General features: G+C 36.9%; 1 protein-coding gene across 2 annotated transcripts in view; it reads left to right on the plus strand.

Annotated features, from left to right (window-relative positions):
* The first annotated feature begins 211 nt into the window (after positions 1–211).
* The window catches only part of kif5bb (kinesin family member 5B, b), a 32066-nt gene continuing 16189 nt past the window's right edge, over positions 212–16088 (plus strand). The window contains exons 1-8 of one of the 2 annotated variants that reach the window (XM_052103014.1): positions 212–446; positions 13478–13565; positions 14644–14717; positions 15017–15121; positions 15203–15251; positions 15416–15471; positions 15569–15656; positions 15861–15985. In XM_052103014.1, the coding sequence (XP_051958974.1) occupies positions 321–446; positions 13478–13565; positions 14644–14717; positions 15017–15121; positions 15203–15251; positions 15416–15471; positions 15569–15656; positions 15861–15985 (711 nt within the window). In that variant the 5' untranslated portion in view covers positions 212–320. The remainder of the gene's footprint in view (positions 447–13477; positions 13566–14643; positions 14718–15016; positions 15122–15202; positions 15252–15415; positions 15472–15568; positions 15657–15860; positions 15986–16088) is intronic. The other variant, XM_052103015.1, reaches the window with a different exon arrangement.

The raw sequence follows: 16088 nt of genomic DNA on the forward strand, positions 1-16088 counted from the left end.
AGATGTTGAATTTCGTTTGCAGTATAATATAAAAATCAAGAATTTATTTTAATGAATTAAAGTTAAGTATTTGACATAAACTAATATGCCCTCATAAAGTTATGATATGCCCTGATGTGCCCTCACACTAGTGTTGCATGTTTGTGTCCGTGAGTGTATTTGTATGTGTTGTTGTTGGGTGGTGCGATGGCAACTCACTCTCCACCTCCACCCTAAACCCATTCTGGCAAAGCCCATTTCCACCTCAGCGTATCAAACCCCAAACACATCCACATCACCGGGACGCAATCTCATCTTCATCCTCCTCATCACAGCTGAAGATGGCGGACCCGGCCGAGTGCACCATCAAAGTCATGTGCCGTTTTCGGCCTTTAAACAGCTCGGAGGTGATGAGAGGGGATAAGTACATCCCCAAATTTCAAGGAGATGATAATGTGGTCATCGGGGTGAGTTTATCACATTATTAAATCATAAATTACAGCGATTGGTCTCCTGTAAACCCCGCCGTCGATGTGTTTTAGCATCCGCTAACTACCTGCAGACAGTTCCTGACAGAAAAATATCACTATAATTCACATTTATGAGGAAATATGACTCTATTTATTGTTAAAATGTGCCTTAATAGTTAAATACTATCTGAAGTAGTATTGCAAGGTGAGGCGTTTTAGGCATCTTTAGCTCTGTGGCTAACAGTCCTCAGACGTGATGCGGCAAAATTGTAGGGTTTTAAACATCATAATTGTGCTATTTATCTCATAATAAGGCAAATGTTTTCGTTTTAGTCATAATATATATTTGTGGCGAGATTTAAAGGGATTTCTGGTGATGAAAACGTGCTAAGAGCTAGCCAGTGTGCTAATGTTTATTTATAAAAATCAACGCACCAATATTTCGTACTCAGTCATGATGCAACAATCTAAGTTAAAATATTATGAATTACTTCAGTTTGATCATAACAATTACTTGTGTCATATGTTATGATTTGGCGTATTTAATAGCTAACACATGGTCAAATGAACAAAGAATGTTTTAAATTAATTACAAGGCCATATATTTTCTCTTCCTTTATTATTTGTGCCTCTGTTAGGAACATATGAATAAATATACTGTTTTTAGAAATGGCACTTTAGTCCAGATTGTTTATTTATTAGGGTTGGGTATTGGCTGGCACACCTCACCATAGGATATCGCAATCCACCTGTCATGATTCGGTATATTGCGATACATCACGATATCAGAATTTTATTAGATTATTAATCAATTCCAATTCATTTGGGTATATTGCAGATATATACTGATGCCAGATGAAGAGCATGTAGCTCAAACACACACACACACACATATATATATATATATATATATATATCGACACATGGATGTAAAGTACAATATCATGAGAAAAAGTATTGTGATATCCATATTTGATTGTATCAACACAGCCCTGTTATTGGCCAATTTTTTGTGTTTGTTTGGACCTGTATGCATATTTCTATGTTCTAGTTAAATTTCGTAAATGTTTTAAAATTTGATTTTGTTTATGGACACGTATGTCGAATTGAAATGATACTAAAATGTGATTTGGAAACTGTATAACAGTTGTCTTCTACAATAATAATAATAATAAAAAAAACTCATCCGGACTAAAAATATCCTCATCTAGATGCCTTGGCTTTGCATTGGTGTTGTCATGGTACCAACATTTCAGTAGTTGGTGCTGATGCCATTGAAATTTCATGGTTCTTGATACCACAGAAAAAAATAGCTAATGTGCTATTGAACATGCTCCTTTAGCCTAAAGTTAAATTTCATTGTATAATTAAAAGATATGCATGCTTTCAAATTTAATTTATTTTAATAATCAAAATGGCGTATAATCAAACATTTTCCCTTAAACTTTTAAAAACATTTAACAAGTAAATAGGACAATTATTTATCAACATACCATTGCATTTTTAACATTGTATTCAGTACAGAAGCACTCTTGCTTGTGATATTGCTTAATTATTATTATTATTATTATTACAATCATTATTCATTAGTCATTATTTAATAATAATTATTATTATTGTTATTATTTCTACAGTGAGGATTATATTTTGCTATACAGTTATAATATATTTATGTTGTCATTTCTTCAATTTCAGGCGTTTAGCATTTATTATGAACCGTGCTTTTATTTTGATGCACATTTTTGACGGAAGTTTAACTTTAAATAGTTCGCTAGATGGCCCAGTGTGATCGTTAAAGTGCAGATGCTGTGATTTAATTATGTAAATAATGCTCTGCTCTGTCATCTCTCATACAATGCGAATGGTCTGCTTCACACATTCATTTAAAACTTATGCAACTCATACAGACTAAGATTGCAGCATTTTGCTGTTTAATAATCACACTAGGAAAATATCACAATTTTAATTTGATTAGTTGTGCATTTCAGTGTAAAAGGAGTAACAGAGCACACGCTCAAATAAGCGTGTGAGCATTTGAAAGCAGTCGTATGTCAGAAACAGTGTGCGGGTACCAAATTACGTCAGTGCTTGATACTGTATAATCACTGGAATCATTACATCTTTTTTATTTTAGTACCGACTTGGTACCGAATTCTGATACTTTTGACAAATCTACTTTGCATTTCTCTCCTTTTTTTAATCAATAATGTTTTTATATATATATATATAATTTTTTAATTGTTTCTAATTTATTTGTCATCTGAAAATAGCTTTCGATGCTGGAATAGTGTTACATTTTCTGACAAAAATATATATATAGTCAGCCCAACTTGTGTAACAGCTTGTACATAGATTTAAGGTGCTTGTATGTAGTATTGATTGATATTTATAGTAAAATGGTATGGAAATCTTTTAAGTTGCTGAACTTGGTCATAAAGGTGTCTCGTACATCATTTGTAGTGTACAACATAATGAATGGGGTTGGGTGTTAGGTTGGACAGTTTTGTGGTATTATAGGCCTGGGCGAAAAATCGATTCAATGAATTAATTCGAATTTTTTGTTGCGGGCGATTTAAAAAATAAGTAAATCGAGTTTTTGTGTAATGGCGCATTTTTGGCTCCCGGAGCATCCGTGAGCGTTAGTTTCACATAGCAGTATGGCAAGCTGACAACAACAACATCATAGCACACACAAAGCGGCAACAGCATACAGCAAGCGACAACATGGCTACCGGTGAGAGTGGGAAGTTTGTTCCCAAGAAACTTCATCCCAGAAATGGGGGTTACATTTGTCTTGCTTTTGATTAAATAAAAGCAAAATTTGCTTTAAGTTGTCTGCCGTTTGTCGTATTGATTTCCTTAATAAGTAGATGGGAAAATCGGGAAAAAATCGTAAATCGAATTAAAAAAAATAAAATCGGAGATTTTATTTTTAGGCCATATCGCCCAGCCCTATGGTATTATTAGAGAATTTCTATTTTATAGAGTTTTATGCATTTGTATCATTCTTGGACACCATTTCTGTTGTTGCACCATACTGACTTACCAACACTCGCCCATTTTTTGCCAGGGGACTGAAGTGAGTGTGTGTTTGAGAGACCACCGATTGTCGGCTATGTGAGTTTTGTCCTCTAGCTGTTTTGAGCTGTCGGCATTGGGCACCAGAGCAACTATCACAGTCCACTCCACCGGTTTGGTGAAATAGACCATTTATATTGGTATAATGACTTCCAGCAGGTAGATATGGTCATAAATTGGGAAATAAATCTTGCAGTATTGAAGGAACCCAAACCTGTCTGTCCAGCTGCTGTAGAAACATCAGTATCAGATCACCTTTCGCTTAGTGACTTTAGATTATGTAGCCTACTTTTTATATCTTATTATATTAATTCACCATTAATTATTAAAGGGTTATATCATCTCAGGATGAGTGAATGAACATGCTGTAATTAGAACAGCACATGATTATTCATCGTTTGCCTGTTTGTTCTTTAACTCTCCATGTTTGTGCAGAAGCACGGTATATGCTCTCATGCACAGTTTGAAACATGTGACTTTCCCATCTTTATAACCGATGGGAACGCAGTTATAATCCCTCATTGGGAATACTGAGAGCAGTAAACAGTGCTGTTCCATTCCTGACAGCAGAGATGGCCTCAGGACACACAAAAAACACTCTTCACCCAGTCTTGTGATTGCCTGAAGATCTCAGAATAGGTGATTGGTTTGATATTCCAAAGCTGTGATGATTTATAGTCTTTGTGTTTGAAATGCTCTTTGCATACTGGGCGAGAGTCACTGAATGTTATTAGTTGGAAATTGACCTTTATATAGAGAGGTATTGTTTGGCCATCTTGAGATTAACAATAGCTGATAATTATTCTTGCTTGGCACATTTTAAGTGTTCGTAGTGGTTAGAGGTATATCTGATATATCTGTTTTAGGCTACCGATGAATCAAGCCTGATCTGATCTGAGGTAACCTGATCTCATAAAATTGTGTGACAATGGCAACGTTTTTGCAAACTAACATCATGTGCTTCCTTATACGTTTGGCTGCAGAGAATGAACAATAGGCTGCAACTAACGATTATTTTGATAATCGATTAATCTAACGATTATTAGAACAATTATTCTATGATTATTGCAATGATTAATCATTAGCTCTTAACCGATTATTCAGCTTGTGCCCTGACTTAAAAGGGTGTATTAAACATACTTACTAACAATAAAGAGGACAAAATCATCTTTTAAAAATACATCTAAATGACATTCACTGAATTAAATGGGGAAAAAAATACTTTTTATTAAGTTTAATTCAGTAAAGAAATTCACTGCACAAAAAAAACTATTGTTATCAATTGTTTTTGTCTTGTTTTCCATTTAAATTAATCTTCAAATCCTTAAAACAAGATACATTTACTTGAGAAGCAACATATAAGATATTTAGACTTGCTTTAAGAGAATGTATCTTAAATATAAGTGTATTTTTTTCACTTGGTTATAATTCTGCGAATGCAGTAAAGACAAAATATACTTGTATTCAAGATATATTCTCTGAAAGTAAGAAAAAAATTATTTTTCATATATATTCAACATTCTCAGATAACAGTTTTTTTTTTCTGCTGTATAGTTCCTCAAGTAAATGCACATTGTTTTAAATTAGTTTTAGATATTTTTATTAAAAAACAAGCCAAAACAAATTCAAAATAGTGTATAATGGGGCGAAGACTACCCTCTCTCACCTTTCTGTTCACTTCAATCCATCTTTAACTCACAAAAAAACAAACTCTCTTATTAATAAAGCTGCATATTGCCAATTTTCTTCACTATAAGAAACACAGAGTGACTTGTATTTTGATACAATAAGTCACGAGCCTTCGCGTTCTAATCTAGCTGCATTAAGCGTGTGCACTCAAGGGACGAGCGCCCCTGTGACCGTGTTTATCAGCCGGATGCAGTTTCAGTCTTTCCCCCTCAGATCAGGACATTTGCGCAACTCATAGAAGAGGTGCTGCGAAATTACAGTTTCTGAGTTTGTAGTAATTACATGACCTGCTTCCTTTTTATTTGAACTTTAATAAAGCTATAATGCATTAAAACTGCATTTAAGATGTAACACTGGGGTGTTTCCTTTTAAGTGCTCCGACTCCACTTATTCCACAACGAGAGTGCTTCTGTATTTACTTATTTGGTATTTTTGTTTAATTTCCTTGTACTTGGCGATCTACATCACCTGATGCTGTTTGGAAAGTTTAGAGTGCATCTGGACAGTGAGCTGTGTAATTCTTCCTCTCCTCAATCAGGCACGAGCAGCAGTGCTGCTCTCGTGCATCATCATTACACTTTAATGTGATCTAATTTTAACGTTAAATGAGATCAAACAGCTATTCGACAATGAAATATTTTGTTGACAATTTATTGTTGATGTTGTCGATAACGTCGACTAATTGTTTCAGCCCTAATAAACAAGCTCCAGAAAAGTTTTAAATTCAATGTATCTCCGATTTTTTTTTTTTAACACTAAGATTGGCTGATACAGATAATTTTTAAAGTGCCCTTTGCCACACTTTTGCAAGTTATATAATCCAGTAATATGTGTATGCCCCACACAGTAAAATGATGGTAACATTTTACAAAAAGGTTCCATTTGTTAACATTGACAACATTACTTGTTAATTAACTTGTTAACATTACTGTAGTTAACATGAACTAATGAACTTAATGTTAGTCACAACATATACTAATATTTTTTTCTATTAGTATAGCAAAATGTGTATAGGAAACCTGGTTCATCTGAACAAACAATAGGACGCAAGTATACACATCATGGGACCACGCTGCCATCATACCGCTCAGAAAGGTGATGCATTCGACAGAATCCTAGAGATCAACGTAGTCTGGTGCGAAAAGCGCAAATCAATCCAGAACAACAGCAAAAGACCTTGTGAAGATGCTGGAGGAAACAGGTAGACAAGTATCTATATCCACATAAATTGAGTCCTATATCGATTAGGGATGGGCATTTTTAAAAATATTGCATTCGAATATTCGAGCTCACAGAAAACGAATATTCGTTTATTTAAATACGTTTATTGAGAAAGACGTTACTTCAAACAAACGTTAGATTTGTCACCTATGGACATCTCTGAACAAGCCTATATGACTATATTAACAAGCGTATACATTTCATCCTTTGTATAATTGTTGAAAACATTGTGTGCACAAAAAAGACACATAAGAATAAGAAATACATAAGATAAAAACCATTTAAGCACTAAACACAGAGCTACAAAAAACGCCAATAAAGCAGGCTGCCCCAATTATTGTACAGAACGTTTAGCCTACACTCAAGTCTGGATGTTATTGCGTTGTTTTACATATTCTTGTTGAGAAAAACAAGCATTTCAACATGCTCGGGTGAAAGTCGGCATCTTAGTCTGTTAACAATAAGGCCGGCTGCAGAGAAACGCGCTCGCCGGAACAGACGTTGCAGGGACACATAAATAACGGTGTGCTAAGCGGCCAAGTTTCTTGAAGCGCTTTGTGTTGTCTCTCCACCAATTCATGGGATCTTCATCTGGTGGAATACACGGTTCCATCAAGAACTGTTCCCACTCGTCTCGGCTTGACTCTCTGTAATCTTCGCCGAAGAACAGGCTCAGCCTTCTCCGATGACTGGGCACTGGCTCATCCTCTCTATCATTGGCGGCGGCGGCAACGGCTGCACCCGCACCACTCACATCAAAAGAAATGCTCTGATATTGTTCAAAAAGTTTTTCTCTTACGGCTTCTCTCATGTTTTCGTCGAGGAACCTGAGGTGTTTGTGCCGAGGATCTAGAGCGGACGCGAGAAGAGGCGTTTTCCCTGCGTTCTGCAAGTTAGCGATGTTTATTCGTTGCTTGAGAGATGCTGCAACTGTGTTTTTGAACTCATTCACTTTCTGTGATTCTCCACCGCTCATCTGAAGGTGTCTGTAGATACAGATTAAATAACTGAATATGAAAACTGAATTGTAGTCTTATTCCGTATTGCCTATTTATATTTAATTTGTAAGTCATTTAAATAAATGATAAAACAGTTGACTGAATTTCTTAAATTAATGTTTTATTCGTTTTTATAAATGCATATATTTAAATGGAAAGAACCCGATAGAATAATTAAAAATAGACCATAATCAAATTAACTAGAACTGAGTAATATGCTACATTTATTCGTTAATTTGAATTATAGACGAACCTGGATAGAAGGCTTTGCACAAGTGGATACACCATGGAGACAGACACGTAGTTTTCGCCACCCAGTGCTTCACTTGCTATTTTCAGGGACTGGAGAACAGGTAATATTTCCTCAATTGTCTGCCAATGATCATCGATTAATTCCAGAGTCTTGGTATCCGCCAGCTTGGTTGTGGTCCTGTCAGACAGGACAGCGGTGATCGCTCAGCGTTGTTCGTGCAAACGTGCAAGCATTTCAGCAGCCGAATTCCAGCGTGTTTTGCAGTATTGCACGAGCTTGTGCGAAGGCAATTCCAGCTGTCTTTGTTTCTGTTTTAGTGCATTTGAGGCAATCGTGCTATGATGGAAATGTCCAACAAGTTTACTACATGCACCAATGAGTCTATTCATGCTTGCAGCTTTAAATCCATCATTAATGGCCAACTGAAGTGTGTGTGCGAAGCAAGGTAGAGATTCCCAGTCCACGTCTCTGTTTGCAGCTACTATATTGCTAGCATTGTCATGCACGCACGCAACCACTTTGCCGTCCAGGCCCCATTGTTCCACAGACGTTTTCAAATAATCCGGCAGGTTGGCAGCGGAGTGTCGCTCTTCCATTGCTCGGGTTTGCAGAACATAACTGTTCACCTTACTATCAGCAATAAAATGACACGTTATAGTGACATATGACTCTGTAGTTAATGCTGTCCAACTGTCAGTTGTAATGGCCACTGAACTCTACTGTCCCTAAAGTAGTTTTGAGTTCGAAACCATGCATTCATATTGAAGCTCGATTCTCGCTGTTATGGTTTTCCGTGAGGGAGTGTTGTAATCTGGTTCAAGAAACTGTAAGACTTCCTTAAATCCGTCTCCTTCAACGAAACTTAATGGAAGCATATCTCTTGCGATCATTTTTGCTATTAGATGAGTGGTCTTCTCGGCTCGCTCGGGGTACATCTGGGCCTAACGTTACCTGCAGTCGTGAAAGCAGTGATGGGTAGCTGTCTTTCTTCGCTTGGCTGGTCAATAATGACGTTTCGGTGTTTGGATTTCATATGACTCCTCATTGTGCTGGTACTGTTATGATAACTCAATTTCATTTGACAAATTTTGCACACAACATGTTGGTCATTTTGATCAAAGTAATTCCAGACTCCACTGCGTCTAGATTTAGACGACGCCATTCTTCAAACACCAGTCATCAAATGCACATCATCAAATGCACAGGTGCCACAGCGCCACCCAATGCATTTAGTTATAACTGTGAGATTTAGTTTGCGTGACCATGATTTATGAGGGATTTTTTTTATGGCCATCAAAGCAACCTTTTGCGAAATTCGAATAGTGTTTTTATTTTTCGAATAATTATTGCAGATCGAATTTTCGAATATTCGTGCACATCCCTAATATCGATATAACCTGAAAGGCTGCTCGGCAAGGAAGAAGCCACTGCTCCTAAACCGCCATAAAAAAGCCAGAATACAGTTCGCAAGTGCACATGGGACAAAGAACTTTTTAGAGAAATGTCCTCCAGCCTAATGAAACTTTTGGCCATAATGAACATTGTTATGTTTGGAGGAAAATGGGTGAGGCTTGCATGCCGAAGAACACCATCCTGGCATCATGAGGAAGGACAATTATGTGCATATATTGAAGCAACATCTCAAGATATCAGCCAGAAAGTTAAAGTTTGGTTGCAAATGGGTCTTCCAAATGGACAATGGCCTCAAGCATGCCTCCAAAGCTGTGGCAAAATGGCTTAAGGACAACAAAGTCAAGGTATTGGAGTTGCCATCACAAAGCCCTGACCTCAATCCGATTCAGAACTGACAAAGCGTGTGCGAGCAAGGAGGTCTAAAAATCTGACTCCGTTACACCAGTTCTGTCTGGAGGAATGGGCCAAAATTCCAGCAACTTATTGTGAGAAGCTTGTGGAAGGCTACCCAAAATGTTTGACCCAAGTTAAACAATTTAAAGGCAATTCTATCAAATACTGAAAGTGTATGTAAACTTCTGACCCACTGGGAATGTGATGAAAGAAAAACAAAAGCTGAAATAAATCACTATATACTGATATATATGAAATACATTCTACTATTATTCCGACATCTCACATTCTTAAAATAAAGTAAGGATCCTAACTGACTTAAGACAGGGAATGTTTTCTGTGATTAAATGCCAGGAATTGTGAAAAACTTAAATGTATTAAAACTGTGTTAAGATTTATGTAAACTTTTAACTTCAAGTGTATCTACCTACCTACTTACTGGTGGCCAACAGTTTGGAATTATGTACAGATTTAGCTGTTTCAGAGAACGTTTGGCCACCAGTGCGTAAATGAGTAATGGTGCTTTTCTAACTGGAAGCCAGTGTAAAGACCTGAGGGCTGGGCCTATATGCTCTGATTTTATATTTCAGGTTAGAATCCTGGCAGCGGCATTCTGAAAGAGATGCAGGTGCCTTTTTGGGAAGGCCTGTGAGGAGTCCATTGCAGTAGTCCACCCTACTGGTGATGAATGCACGAACAAGTTTCTCTATGTCTTGACTGAATACATACATCTAAGTCTTGATTTATTTTTTAGATGATAGTAGGGTGATTTAGTTATTGCTTTGATGTGACTGCTGGAAATAAGGTCTGACTCCAAAATGACACCAAGATTCCTTACTTGATTTTTTTGTCTTTAGACCCTTGGAGTCAAGGTATGTATTCACCTTGGGAATTTCACCTTTGTTGCCAGATACAATGACCTCTGTCTTGTTTAACTGAATGAAGTTTTGGCACTTCCAACTGTTAATTTCTTTAATTCACTGGCAAAGAGTGTCTATGGGGCTCTAGTAATTTGGTGATGGGCTGGATAGATCTGGGTGTCATCTGCATAGCTATGGTATGCAATTTGGTTATTTTTCATAGCTTGGCATAGTGGGACCATATAGCGATGCAAGAATTGAGCCTTGTGGCATTCCACACATCTTGGATGTCCTCTCAGATTCATAGTTTCCAATGTTCACATAGAAACCCCTCCCTTCTAGATGAGACCTGTACCAGCTGAGGACCATCCCAGAGAGCCCTACCCAGTTTTCCAATCTGTCTAGGAGAATGTTGTGGTCAACAGTTTCAAAAGCAGCACTGAGATCTAATAAATACCAGCACTGATATTTTGCCTGAATCAGTAGTTAGATGAATATCATTATGGATCTTTATGAGTGCCGTCTCTGTGCTATGCTGCGGTCTGAAACCAGACTGGAAATTGTCCAAGTAGCCATTTGAGATTAACATTCAGCTGATTGACAACAACCTTTTTAATGATTTTGCTTCTGAAAGGAAGATTTGAGATTGGTCTGTAGTTGTTCAATATTGAGTTATCTAGATTGCTCTTTTTAAGAAGGGGCTTGACAACTGCAGTTTCAGGGACTTCAGAAATGTGTTTTAAGGAGTGATGCATTTACTATTTCTAACAGATTTTTTTCCAGACAGTTAAACACATTTTTGAAACATAATTTGGAGAGTGTGTCAAGACAGCAAGTTGACTTTTTAAGATGCTGTACAGGTTTTTCCAAGGTTTTGCCATAAAATCCCTCAAAATCAGACATAGGGACTCATTTCTTTTAAGAGGTTTTGTGGTGGGTGCGGTCTGAACGCAGTGCAACATGAGGACAAGCTAATCACCATTCTAATACAATTGATCTTCATGGAAAAGATGCAAACTCATTGCATTTGCTGCCATAGAGCATTTCACAGGAAACCTGTGTTGAGGGGTTTGTTAGACTCTCTACAGTAGCAAAAAGAGGGCGGGTGTTGTATATATTCCTGTTAATGATGTTTGAGAAGGTCTGTTGAAAGCATGTAGGCTGTCTTTATAGATATTATAATGGACAGGTTTTGTTTTCCACCACATTCGTTCTGTTTTCCTGCATTTTCCTTTCATGTTTTTCACTGCTGCTGTGTTTCTCCAAGGTGCTAGTGATTGTCCTGTCCAATGCCATCAATAGCAGTTTTAACTTTTGAGTTACTTGTTGAGAAGAACATCAACATAGTCTGCGGATATACACTGTTTCAAAGCTATAGCCTTGATAATTGCACACTAGCATTCTCATGTATGTATGTCTTTTTGACAGAGACAGATCTGACTTCAGTGGCAGGAGAAATCAATATTTCAAAGAAAATACAGAAATGGTCAGATAGCGCAACATCCTTAATAATAGTGGATGAAATGTTTAGACCCTTACTAATGAGCTGATCAAGAGTGTGTTTGTGATTGTGTGTGGGTCCATCTACACTGGCGGCCAAAATTGGAATAATGTACAGATTTAGCTGTTTTGGAAGGAAATTGGTACTTTAATTCACCAAAGTGGCATTCAACTGATCACAAAATATAGTCTAGAAATTACTGATGTAAAAAACAGCACCATCACTATTTTGAAAAATAAAAATAAATAATAATCATTTTGATCAAATCTAGACAGGCCCCATTTCCAACAGCCATCACTCCAACACCTTATCCTTGAGTAATCATACTAAATTGCTAATTTGGTACTAGAAAATCATTTGTGTTTGTTTTTGAGTTGCAATTGACTGGCATGTCTTAAGGTAAAAATTATGTAAAAAATGGCATAAAAGAAACCGCTTTCTCTTGAAACTCTGAAGATCTCATACAAAGGTGTTCACGACAGTCTTCAAAGACAAAGGACAACTGGCTCTAATAAGGACAGAAAGAGGTGTGGAAGGCCAGATGTACAACTAATCAAGAGGATAAGTACATCAGAGTCTCTAGTTTGAGAAATAGATGCATCACATATCCAGAATTGCAAAGAAAAAGCCACTTTTGAAATGGAAAAAGAAAAGTTAGAGTGGACAAAGAAACACAGACATTGGGCAACAGATAATTGGAAAAGAGTGTTATGGATCTTAACCCCATTGAGCTTTTGTGGGATCAGCTAGACCGTAAGGTGCGTGAGAAGTGCCCGACAAGACAGCCACATCTATGGCAAGTGCTACAGGAAGTGTGGGGTGAAATGTCACCTGAGTATCTGGACAAACTGACAGCTGGAATGCCAAGGATCTGACAAGCTGTCATTGCTGCACACGGAGGATTTTTTAATGAGAACTCTTTGAAGTAGCTTAAGAAATTGTAATAGTAAATTTTCACATTATTAATGTCCTGACTATATATTGGGATCTGTTGAATGCCACTTTGGTGAATAAAAGTACCAAAGAGCAAAATCTGTATTATCTATATAAATGTTGAAGTCCCCAGCAATAACAAAACAGTCAAATTCCAGAGGAAGTTGTTGATAACAGTTCTGTAAAATCATCATCATCGAAGCCAGGGGAGTATTTTGGAGGGCTATAAATAATTGTAAATAGAATGTGTGGAGCACCTTTTAGTACAATACTTAGAAATTCAAAGGTCAAGTAATCACCAAGTAATGCTTGCATTGAAAGACATATTTAAATATTGCAGCTAATCCTTCACCTCTCCTAACAGCTCTACAGACACACATAATAGTAAAGTTTGGATGCAAGATCCACAAATCATTTAATTACCATTAAAACATAAATGGCAGAAACTAGCTAAGTAACGTTAGCAGGAGCGAAGGATGTTTTGTACTTTAGCCTGTAGTGGTGATGTCATGTTTAGGTTGTATTTATTCTTTTAGGGCTTCAATGTTTCTCCTCTGAAAGAGCATCTCTGAGTCTTATGACTGTGGTCTTCTGATTCTGTGCTGCTTTAGGCTATCAAAGTTATATATCATGAGGGTTTCACAGAACATGCATAATAACCTATAATAATTTTTTCTGTCTCTCCCTAGGGAAGACCGTATGTGTTTGACCGTGTGTTTCAGTCGAACACTACTCAGGAGCAGGTTTACAACGCATGTGCTCAGAAGATTGTTAAAGGTGAGGAGCAAGTCATCACAAAACCAAAGAACACAACTGAGGAAGTACAGTATTAGAATGGACAGTAATAAACATTACAGACATTCAAAATCTGTATTTACTTGTAAACTTTATGCATTTACTGGGGCTGGGTAAAAATATAGATTTTCCAATGAATCGCTATCTTCGTTTGAATGATCTCTACATCGATTCTTAAATCCCAAGATCGATCTTTTTGTTATTTTTAATTAATTTAGTTTTTTATTGCATTGTATTTTGCAAATATTTGTAAATAGTACAAATTATGCAACCAAAAAAAAAAATACACTATATATAAATAGCACTATTATATAGTTTGTTTGTGACATTATATAGAAACACTATGGTTCCAGTATAGTGCCCGACGTGGTTTCTGCCGTTGTAGCCCATCTGCCTTAAGGTTTGACATGTTGTGCACTCTGAGATGTTTTTCTGCTCACTACAATGGTACAGAGGAGTTATCGGAGTTACCGAAGCCTTTCTGTCAGCTCGAACCTGTCTGGCCCTTCTCCTCTCACATCAATAAGGGGTTTCCTTCCAAAGAACTGTTGCTCACTGGATGGTTTTTGTTTTTGGCACCATTCTGTCTGTTGTGCGTGAAAATCCCAGGAGATCAGCAGTTACAGAAACAATAGTTCTAGGCGTTCCTAATAAAGTGGTCGGTGAGCATATATATGCAACATAATATATGCAATTTCAAAACATTAAATGATGGAATAGACTGAATTTAAAAAAATTTCAAAAGCTAAAATGTGACCAATTTGATGAAAAACTAATGATTAAATATAATTTGAAAAATCTATATTTTGGAATTGTACCTGGAAGGGTTGCCTAGAAGGTTCTTTATAATTAAGAGCATTATCTGAGAGAGAATTTATTTTGTTTGTAAGCAAAATGGACATTGTAACAGAAATCTACCCATATGAATTGATATTGAATCGAGAAATCTGTATCAATACACAGCCCTAGTATTTACCTAAACAAAAGTGACATAATACACTAGAATAAGCACAAGTGTATTCCTATAGGACTGTATTGAAATTTTTTTTTTGCCCTGTAGATGTTCTTGAGGGATATAACGGTACAATATTTGCATATGGACAAACCTCCTCTGGAAAAACACACACTATGGAGGTGAGAATTCATCCCGAATCCATGAAGAATCATTTCTACAATAGGCAGTCAGATTTCAAAAAGTATTATAAATGAAATTGCTTGTTGTTCTATTTAGTAGCTTAAGTTGTGCAGTAAATGTAATCTTGGCAATTTATTTACTTAATGTTGATTTGATTTAACTGGTTTGTAGGATATAATGTACTGCTTATGTTATATGCCTTATTATTTTCTATAAACCACCTACACAAAATTCACTGGTGAACCATGTGATAGATGATAGGGATTGGCTGTCTTTGTGTGCATGTGTGATTATCTAGGGCAACTTGCATGATCCTGATGGCATGGGCATCATTCCACGTATCGTCCAGGATATATTTAACTACATTTACTCCATGGATGAAAACCTGGAATTCCATATCAAGGTATCAACTTTCCTTAATTTGGTTTAGAGTTTGTAGAGAAGCTGCAAAGTCTGTTAAATCTCAACTCTTCTGCATTGGCAGGTCTCCTATTTTGAGATTTACCTGGACAAAATCAGAGACCTGCTGGATGGTACGTATAACTTGAGCTGAATGTGAAACAAACTGATTTAATGAATTGAAAAGAGATTTTGGAGTGTAATTTGAGTCTTCTGTCTGAGTATCAACAAGGTTTTTTTATTTCTAGAGAAGGGATCTTAAATGCAATCAAAAATAGCCTCTTTGTCTCTCTTTCAGTATCGAAGACAAATCTGTCTGTACATGAAGACAAGAATAGAGTTCCCTATGTGAAGGTATGATTTAATTTAGGAATCTGCTACATATGCATTAGTGAAAGAATGGTTCGCATTTTGTGACCTCTTTCCTTATCTGTCTCTCTTGCGTCTGCAGGGTTGTACGGAACGGTTTGTGTGTAGCCCTGAGGAAGTCATGGACACCATAGATGAAGGCAAATCCAACAGACATGTGGCTGTCACAAGTATGCCCTTCTGTTATAGAAGCCTAAACTTTCTGCTACCTGTTCTACTCTCTGTTTAGTTTCATGAAATGCTTTCAAATTTGCCTACTTGTGGAATGTTTGTGCAACCAGAAGTGTCTCCTGTTGTGTGCATGTAGTCAAAATTGAGTTAAAATGGCCTACTCACTTTGTTTGTCCCATACTATGATTTTGCGTCTGTGTCAGATATGAACGAGCACAGCTCCAGGAGTCACAGTATCTTCCTGATAAACGTCAAGCAAGAGAACTCACAGACAGAGCAGAAGCTAAGTGGGAAACTCTTCCTGGTGGATTTAGCAGGAAGTGAGAAGGTAATCTCTCTTCCTCTGTCTCATTTTGTGTTCCTCTAATTTTCTTTGCATTTCCTCTTTCACTTGATCTCTCTGTCTCTCTCCATAATAGTAATAGCAGGTG

This window comes from Xyrauchen texanus, chromosome 33 (genome assembly GCF_025860055.1).
Source record: "Xyrauchen texanus isolate HMW12.3.18 chromosome 33, RBS_HiC_50CHRs, whole genome shotgun sequence".
Taxonomy (NCBI): Eukaryota; Metazoa; Chordata; class Actinopteri; order Cypriniformes; family Catostomidae; genus Xyrauchen; species Xyrauchen texanus.